Genomic DNA, 10,303 nt, shown 5'->3' with positions numbered 1-10,303 from the left:
GATAGATAGATAGATAGATAGATAGATAGATAGATAGATAGATAGATAGATACTTTATTAATCCCCAAGGGGAAATTCACAATTCACAAAAATTCAGAAGGTGTCATGATACCTGTCTCATCATAAAACTCTCTTCTAATATCCCTTCTTTGCTTCTTATCATTAATTTATAAAGATACAGTATATCAAAAGTAAATGGCATCTTGTTTCATTTGTATGACAAAACATTTGACTGATGATTTCAGTTGTTGCTATGGCTAAAGACTATGGGTAGGGGTTTCAATTTTTAAATATGAATCACGTGGAATGTGTTCTTAGTTTGATTGTTAATAGGGGGGCACATAGTAAATGTGTTAGTGACTGAGATTGTGCTTCTGCAACTGGAAGATTAGTTAGGAATGGTACAAACAGGAGACTATTTTATGTAAGGAAATATTTTATTATTATACTGTGCTGTGACTAAGACGACTTTGTACTGATCCTCTATCTGGACCTTGAAGAATGCGCTCATGAGAGAGGGATGTTTCTGGTTAAATCACATGCTTTTTTAAAAGCAGGTCCAGATGTGTTTATCTGGCTGCTCTTTGTTGCCACAGCACTTGAGTGGCTCTTTAATGCCATCCTCCATAGCAATCGTCAAGTTCTCTTTTCACCCCAAAGGCATCTACAGTGGCTGCTGTTGCTGTCCATGGTGTTGTTTCTCTTTGAATGGCAGTTGTAATTTGTTGTGCAGCACATACTTTTATACAAATTACACTTTACATGTACAATACAGTAGATTTCAACTACATAGAGTAAATCACTTAATAATAATAGCGCTCAACGTGGTTTGTGTGCGTGTGTGTGAAAGTGTGTTGGTTACTGTATATGTGCTGTGTCTTTATATCTCTCTGATGTGCTTTGGATTGACAGGTTTGAATTTTGGGTCCAGCAGAGCAAACACAACTCCATCTGTCACAGTGGGTTTGTTATCATCCTTCTGAAGGGTGGAATTCATAGCCTTCAAGTGGCAATAAATACAAGATGGATTATTGTAAACACGTGAGTTGCCTTACGCAAATTAGTCATTGCATTTTGATGGCGATTCTAAATAGGAATCATTCCAGAACAGGTCAGTTATGCGATCCTTCCACAGTATCTTTCAAAATTATTTTGTCAATTCAGGTTGTTCAAATACATCACTCCTGATCATTTGTTGTTTTTTTTTAAATTTAGATCACTCTTTAATCCGACTTGAACCTGGTTTTGCACTACACACAGAATACGAAAAGCAACCACTTTAGTCGAGGAATAGGATTGCACGATAAGTGTTTGTGACAGATTTGACTGTGACGGCATCTTTTCTTTGTAGCAAACTTGTTAACTTTGAGCTCCACAAAATATTATTAATAAATGAAATATCTCATTAATTGATGGAATAACAACATCTGTTAATTTAAGGATTTCACCTATATTATGGCAAAATATAGGATTAAACCTTTATTTTTCATCTACTTGGTTGTAAATAAGACAGAACAAAGAAAACATTTGAGGACAAATGACAAGGCTCATTAGGGCACTGTGAACCTCAAACGACGATTCATTATGTGATGTCAAGAAAAGATAAAGGTTAATAATAATACTAATAACAGGAGCAATAATAATGATACAATGTAGAAGGGGAATATTTATTAAAAGAGCCAGGGCTCCATGAGTGAGGCATGTTATTTTGTTTTATTTAAACTCTTGTTTGTTGTATAGTACATTCTTTCTGTTGGCGTTAGTTATATTTTTTAGACATGAGACCCTGGAAGCCACAGACAAACCCTTCTCTTTATTGCCAATCTGTAGCGGTGAAACATAAAAGAAATAAAACTTTAACAAATGTAATTGAACTTGATTATGAGATTGTGTAATGTTAATGCAAATGGCCAAAAAATGTCACTAGAGAGGTGCGTGTCAAATGCTTTGAAGCTTCAACACGAATTCCGACACAATTGCTTCAAATGTTTTGTGCTTAGAGAGGCTTCACTCTCACCATCACTACCCAAAACTCCCATCGTATGTGAACACAGTGTAGTACCATAAATTAGCTACATTAGCTACATGTGAGGGAAGTTTTGTATGTGAGTTGTGTCAATCTAGTGTTTTTTTCTGTCAATGTACCGTGGCCTCACACATCCTTAATTGGATAAGGCAAGTTTAACAATGGTTTCCTTTCTAAAGCATCTACCTTGAACCAATTAGCTTTAAAGTTAAACCTATTACATCATAAAACAGGGACCAGAATGACAGATTTGGAATTCAGTTCTTATTTTACGATGTCTAAAGCAAATTGGTTCAAGTAGACATGCTGCAGCAATACCCTTCTCAATTGGTTGACTGTAAATAACTTTCTTGGAACAAGCGAAAACCTGAGAAATCCAAGACAATCTAGCTGCAAGAAACACAAGACTAGAGGTTAATTTTATAAACTGTTGAATTTACATACAGTGTCAATCAATGCATATACTTTACTCTGGTTGGTTCACTGGTTTACACCCAAATGATTTATATAAAATAAAAGTATGTTATATTATATTCTGGTTCTTCTTATACCTTTGAGTTGCGCCACCACCCTTGAAATTTCTGTGTATATAACAACTGTCCATTCTTGTTGCTTATACTGTAGTACATCTGCTGATTTCTTAGTCATCCTTCAGTACATTTTGCATATTACATTCTTCTGGTACATTCTTTATTTACTTGACCATCTCAGTATTTTTCCTAAGCCAAATCTTATATTTCAGTGTATATTTTGTTGTTCACTTGACCGTTATTTGGTTTCCCACATTTATTAACCCTTTATGCTATTACTTTAAGATGAATGCTATGTTACCCTAAAATTATTCTTCCACACATCGCTCTAAAAGGTTCAAGATATCTGTAATGCTATTGAAACATGAAAAAAAACTAGTGTGTGACACAGAAGCAGATCGTATCAGCTTTATCAGAAAAACAACAAAATTCTTTGCGGCAGTGTTTAGGGATAAAAACACACTACATCAACTCAAACAGTATATGCATATTTACAACAAAGAAGAGGGAGTGAAAAACACATGAAAACAGGCCGAGTGAGTGGGCTGTAGTCAGTAAACCACCAAAGTGTAGGAAACTCGCCTTCACGCAGACTCCTTTTCAGAATATTCACTGTTACCACTGCGCAGGACGTGGGCATAGAAACGCTTTATTTTTATCATGTGTCTGCAAACTAACCATGTGACATAACGCTACAATGTAATTTGCTGTCAAGCGACGCGCAACCGTCTAAACCATGTGATATAAAGACGCAATTTGATTGGCTGTCCTGCCGAGCCGCACCCTATTCAAACCAGGTGACATAAAAACGTAATTTGAATGGCTGTCCAGCGAATCTTTGCTTCAAACCGTGTGAAATAAAGACACCGTCTGATTGGTTGTCCAGGGGAGCTGCTGAATCCTCCCCGAGAAATCAGATCGACCTTCTTAACATGGCACCACCTTGCGTAATATACGTAATGAATACTTTAGGAAATAAGGACACGTGTCCGTAGAACTGAGAGCATCTTATGAAGACGCGTGTTTTGGGGAGTGATGGAATCGACTTTGTTTCAACCGTATTTGGATATTTTTCGGCAAGAGCTGCAAGCTCAGAACCCGGTGCTATTGGGTGTTTTGTTTGCTTTATTTGTAGTCGTTTTTACCATAAGTAAGTAAACGTATTTAAAAGTCCTAATTTAATTCAGTTTTTTATGCCTAGAACTGCTCTTCGGCATCTGCTAAATATAAATGTCGTGTAAAAAGTGATTGTGACTAGATTAAAAGGGAGATTTATATACATTTTTAAACTCAGCGACGCGTTGACCCGCAAAAAATACCTTTGATCAGTACCATAAAATACTACTGTGACATGTATACTTTGAAGTTTTGCACAGGTTTAATTTTTTTTGCACACAAAACTTAACTGTACTAGTGCTATACTGGGAAATTAGTATTTTATTAATGCCGTGGAATGCGAATGCTTCTATAGTGTTTCCGGAATACGTCTGACAAAATAACTATTTTGGTTTCAAAAGTGTTAAGTGTTTAAAACTTGTAAACTTTTGAGCTAATTTAAATGTTTTAAGGGGAATATATAGGTTTCAAGTCATTAAAGTAATTGACGACAAATCAACATTTTGATTGCATATGTTTTTTCTGGATTACTTCGGTTCACTGGCCAACCTAAAGTACACATTTGTACGCTAACTCCTGTGTAAGTTAAGGAGGAAATAAAAGCCACGATACTAATTGGTCCTTAGCTAATCAAAGGCACTCGATCATCTTGACATAAAAACAGAATTTTTGTCAGTTTGATATGGAGCTTTCGGGACAACACAGACATCTGCAAAGGTCATAGAAAAGCTGTTGGTTAATTGCAATGACCTATAATAGCCATTTTTAAACAGTTTGAATTCAATAATTCTAGTGTGAAGTGATTTTTTTTAGAAATGGAGCACATTCAATACAGTTGGGCAGGTGCCCCAGTATATTCACTAAAATATGAGATCTTATTATGCCCTAAGATTTCATAAACCACTCGTGGTGTATGTCTGTAACCACATACCACCCATATGGTGTGAATAATTTTTTTAAGTGGTGGTGGTACCTCATAATGACTGAACTAGTGATGGGAGCTCTTTTGAAACGGCTCCCTTTAAAGAGCCGGCTCTTACGGCTCCCGAATGGCTCTTCGTTTAGTTACTTTGCTTATATTTTAGCCTAATTAAGCAATTATGAATGGTTTGTGTATAAGCAATTTCTTATTCATTGTTTTCAGACATTACGTATTTTTATGCATTTTTTCATTACAAAAAATACACAGTTACTATTGTTTAACATTTTAATAAAAGCTTTAAATGAACAACTTAACACGAAACCACAGCAAACAAATTAAATAAAGGCCAAACTCAACAACACAACACTATGACTCTTTGAATAAAAGTTTTTAGGCCAGGTTGGCATTCAGAAATGCCAGATGCCTCAGCTTAGATGGGCTGATGCAATTTCTCCTCTCCGTGATTATTTGTCCTATTTTTGAGAAGACTTTCTGAGGGGATAGATGTAGCAACAATGCAAAGTCTTCCTACCATTACCTTAACCAGGTGTGGGTAGACTGCAGCCTTGGCCCCCCACCAGCTCAGTGGGTCTTCAGCTCTTTGGATGAGGAGCTCCTCAAGATAGGACCTCAACTCCAGCATAGCATCAGCTGTGGGATTTCTCCTTGCAGTGTCTCCTGTTGCTCTTTCGTCAAGAGCCTCCGCACAGCAGAAGCTTGTGGTTCCTGTGAACACGGCCCTGCTCCAATTTCTTCCTCTTGGCCCTCTGATGGAGGAGCAGACAGGCTGCTGGGGTTGCATCTTGCTGCTGCTGAACTTATTCTTTGAAATGCCTCATCCACAGCTCTGTTGTCATTAAATGCTACCTTTTTTCCAGAGCAGTGGTTTCTGAAAGCACAGTGTTGTACTCCATCCTCAGATATATAGTTATGGAATAATTGTTTGGGACAAAGTTTTTTTGCTAGGGAGAACATACATGGGGTTTAAGGCCTGTACAAAAGTTGTAAATCTTCTGTCCTCCACAATGGAAAATGATTGAAAGTCGCTAGCTATCATTTTAGCCAGCTCCTCATCGACACTTATTTGTTTGTTTGGCGTCATTTGTTTTGGAATAAATGTGCTTATTTTGGTTTGAACTGAAGACCTTGTTATACCTGCAGTTTTTGGTAAGACAGTGGATGCTGCAGCAGAAGTACTTGGCTCTTTTCCAGGGTCAGTGGATGGCAGGAGAGAGGGCACGCTCTCCTCCAGTTGCACGGATGGGTGGGTGGTTCTTATATGTCTGTGCAGGTTTGTTGTTGACCCTGCTCTAACGGATATTTTCATATTACAAATTCTGCACTTAGCTTTGCAGTCTCCAATATCACTGAAATGCAGCCAGATGCTTCTTCTTTTTCAGCTTTCACTCATTTCTTCACTCTTCTTTTTTTCTTCACGATGCGCTTGCATTTAAATCTGGCTCCTCGTCTGTCGCAGCGACAGGTACACCGAGCGTACCTGGCCTGTACCAACACTCGCTGTCTTCGGAGCGTCTGCCCTCCTTCCTTCTTTCACATAATGGTACGATCCTAGTCCGATGTGTTGTTCGTGAACGAGCTGGCATTATGAGCCAATGTTCTGTGTGCCCATATAAGTAAAGTCCTGCCCCTGCCGAATGGACTTTCAGCAAAGCTGAGCAGGAGTGGCTGAAGCTTTGGCTCTGCTCAACGGGCATCGGCTCCTCTTGTTCGCTTCAAAGCATCGGCTCTTAGAGCTGGCTCGTTCGCGAACGACATTTCACTAGACTGAATCCTTTATCAACCATATATATATAAATTAATGTTAAAGGAATTATGTTCTGATGCAATCCCATAAAACTGAAAAACAAACTTTTTTTTTGTGATGAGACTTCAGATAAAGTTTTACTTATTGTGCTTAGGTTGGGCTGGGCAAAATTAGCATTCACTTCAATACAGAAGTTCCTGTCTGCAGATGTGTGAAAGTAAAAGTGGCCCAGTGTAATTGAACCCTTTAGAGTGCCCTTTCAAAATCATAGTTCCTATCCTGTACCGCTGATGTGGCAGTATGTAGTGTTGGCTGGTGGATTTGGCCAGTGTATAGACAATGTGAAAGAATAAATACATGAAATGCTCAGAACCTGACGCTGCTGATTGTTTTGTTTGTCTTATTTGTAGTTGTTTTTAACCATAAGTAAATATTTAAAAGTCCTAATTTAATTCCTCTTTTTATGCCTAGAACTGCTCTCGGGCATCTCCTAAATATAAATGTGTAAAAAGTGATTGACTTTTTTCTTTCATGACATGTCCACATAGTAAAAATTTTAGATAGACTAGGGGGCTTCGCCCCCTGCTCGCTTCGCTTGCCAACCCCCGTGTTTGGTTTTCTGGATACACTTTTTAAGATTTTGTTTTCTTTGAATTGTGTCTATTTCATTAGTTTCACTTTTATTTCAGAACTTCTGTAAAAACAATATTTGTAATCTTGCGAGTCCCAATATGCTGAATCTTTTTAATGAGGTCAGGATAGGTTTCTGTGTTTGGAATTTCAGCGCAGACAAAACAAACTATATCAGCAGTTACTTTTTTACTTTTGTTAAAAAAAAAAAAAAAAAATTAAGTAGAGTTCTGCATTGGACTCCTGTCTGTAAAGTCGTGCTATTTTCCTCTCAGTTTCAAAAGTACATGGGGTTTCCAAGGTGATACCCCAGCTTTTGTCTAGGTTTTTGTACAAGGGCTAGACATAACGTTTTTGACTCCAGGGGTAAATGTAGCTTTTTAAATAAGCAGACAAGATAAATATATATACACTAACAAAGTAACCAATAAATGCATGTGCGGTAACCTCCGTTTTTGAAATTTTCAAGATTCTTTATTTGTCACATGCGTAGTTATACAGGTCAAAACGCAGTGAAATGCATCCTGATCCGCTTATCAAAAACTGTGCAAAGTTAGAAGAATATCAGTTAAATTAACAAGTCATAGATTGAAAGATAACAGTATAGTAGAACATAATAAATAAGTAAAATTATGTGAATAAAGTAGAATTAAGTGTTAAGGTGCTATAGTGTAGTAATTATTGTGCAAAACCAAAGTTAGACTGGTGCATAGTTAAATGTGGCAGTTTGTTTGTTTGCGCCACTGCGATCTTTACTTTCTTTTTTTTATATTTTCTAATTTTCCTACTCTCATAACCTTTAATTTTCTCCACATGTGTATAGCGCCGTTTTTTTTTTTTTGTTTGTTTTTTTGAGCCTCTCTAATTTCACTGGTTTCATAGTCTCTAACCTGCTCTGCATGTGTTTAGCGTCAACCTTTGTAAACGTCTTTATGAAGTTCCACTTTCTCTTACTCATTGTCTTTTAGTTCTGAGCCGGATTGGACGTGCTTTTTTTCAATTCCACTTGTTCCGGGCTGATAATTACTTTCCTTATTTTCTGAATTTGCACCTCGATTATTCTTTTTTGCTCTTTTTTTCTGTCCAACGCAATTGAGTCTCTTTTCTCTGCGCCCGATTGGACGTGCTTTTTTTCCATTTCACTTGTTCCGGGCTGATCATCACGTTCCTTATTTTCTAAATTTGCACCTAGATTATTGTTTTTCTTTTTAGCACTTTTTTTCTCTCCATCGCCTTTGGGTCTCTGTTCTCCGCGCGTTTCTTTCTTCTTCGTTTAATCGTTGACGTTTTATTTCTACCCTATTCATTTAATTTCTACCTTATTCATTTCTACCGTATTGACCTTATACACTTTATATGCACTGAGAGCCCTGGAGCTGTGTGTGCTGCGTGACTGCCTTTACACTACTGATTTGTTTTTTTTGATATTGCTTGTAAATAGGGTGTGTCTTGCAAGACTCTCGTTCAATGTTCCCATGATACGCACCGTGGCAGGTCTCTTTCGTCTCGCGGGTCTTTAAATTATCTTTCGAGAAGATCACGTATCGTAGACTATCAGGACAGGGGACAGGATTTCTTTTTATAATAGAGAGATAGATAACTTTATTAATCACAAGGGGAAATTCACATACTCCAGCAGCAGCATACTGATACAAAAAACATTAAAGAGTAATAAAGATATAGGTAAAAACAGACAATAACTTTGAATAATGTTAACGTTTACCCCCCCACCCCCGGGTGGATTTGAAGAGTCGCATAGTTTGGGTGAAGAACGATCTCCTCAGTCTGTCAGTGGAGCAGGACAGTGACAGCAGTCTGTTGCTGAAGCTGCTCCTCTGTCTGCAGATGACACTATTTAGTGGATGCAGTGTATTCTCCATAATTAATAGGAGCCTGCTGAGCACCCGTCGTTCCGCCACAGATGTCAAACTGTCTAGCTCCATGCCTACAATAGAGCCTGCCTTCCTCACCAGTTTGACCAGGCATGATCACTTACTAATACATTTAGATAAAGGTGTCGCGGGGGGGGGGGCAATGTAAATTTGACTTATTTGAATTTATTTAATGAAAAATGAACCAATAACAGATTTCTATCAACTTTTGGGCTCTTTCCGTTAACCAGAAGTGGTACTTTACTACCTGTCCCCGAGTGTTCTGCCCGCATAGTAGTGAAACAGGACAAACTTTAAAAATTAATTTAAAAAAAAAATTATATTGAGAAGAATTTATATCGATAACTTTCATATCCGAGGACCTCTTTATATACACTGTTTTTGGTTTTGCTATCGAGGGTGAGAATGTTGCTGTGATCTCTTTGCTAAAAATGTAAAAAGTTGGCAAGGTATCTCTGGCTAAGTGAAAGGTAGGTATGCTCCAATGTCAAACATTGCCACTGTATATGATCGTGTTCAGCTCTGATAGGAGAGCGTCACCTGTGTGGGGAGAAGATCACATAGCTGTGAGCTCTCTCTCAAAAACCTCTAATGTTACTCAAGTGCTGGGAGGTACGACCAAAGTTCTATATCCCAGTATTTTTCAAATTTATACCGGTTTCATGGTGTTGAACGATATTTTTTCCCATGCATGAGTGGATGTTACCCACATTTTCCAGTGCAATTACTGGCTAAGAATAACCTATTCCACTGTCATGAGAATTGTACAAAAAACATTTTAATGTGCACACAAGTATTAATACATTTTTACATGGCCCCATAAAGTGAAAGTTTTCAAGGGTGTGGCACTAATGAAGAAAAGGAATCACATTGCATGACAGATGCAATCAAAATATGGAGCCTTTTTATTGAACAAAGTTTGCAATCAATTTAAACTAAAATGTTGACAACATATTTTCAAACATCCAAAGAGGCATTTAGACTTAGTAAAATATCCAGAGGTGCTTGTCAAAAGTTGTATTGCACTGAACATGTCTTAGAAAAGGAATAAATAGTAAATATTTTTTTATTTATATATATTTTTCAACGCTTATGTCGAGATTAAAGTCGACATTTCCACTTTCTCGTGTTTATTTTGTCATTAAAGTAGAATGTCGTAAACTAAACTTCATCCTAAAATCAATGTTTAATTTACTAGATTTTCGCAAACCCCTTCATAAGTTAATGTAGCACATTAAATGCTTTGTGTTAAGTGTTCCCTGACCCAGTTGTTAATCGCTACGCGATTCTTAAACTGACTTCCTCCACTAAGAGGAAGCGCAGGCAGCGAGCACAGCACAGAATACATTCACTTCATGATATTCGTGCTCTCTGAAAATGTAGAATGCTAAGGTAAATTTTCATGATGAAATGCATTAAAGC

The 10,303-nt window shown here is 37.4% G+C and overlaps 1 protein-coding gene across 2 annotated transcripts in view; it reads left to right on the top strand.

Annotated features, from left to right (window-relative positions):
• The first annotated feature begins 3,456 nt into the window (after window positions 1–3,456).
• srprb (SRP receptor subunit beta) overlaps window positions 3,457–10,303 on the top strand; it is a 120,071-nt gene continuing 113,224 nt past the window's right edge. For both annotated transcript variants that reach the window (XM_051922062.1, XM_051922061.1), the window contains exon 1: window positions 3,457–3,706. In XM_051922062.1, the coding sequence (XP_051778022.1) occupies window positions 3,592–3,706 (115 nt within the window). In that variant the 5' untranslated portion in view covers window positions 3,457–3,591. The remainder of the gene's footprint in view (window positions 3,707–10,303) is intronic.

Source organism: Erpetoichthys calabaricus, chromosome 2 (assembly GCF_900747795.2).
Source record: "Erpetoichthys calabaricus chromosome 2, fErpCal1.3, whole genome shotgun sequence".
In the NCBI taxonomy this organism is placed as follows: domain Eukaryota; kingdom Metazoa; phylum Chordata; class Cladistia; order Polypteriformes; family Polypteridae; genus Erpetoichthys; species Erpetoichthys calabaricus.
This window is presented reverse-complemented; position numbering and strand designations above follow the sequence as displayed.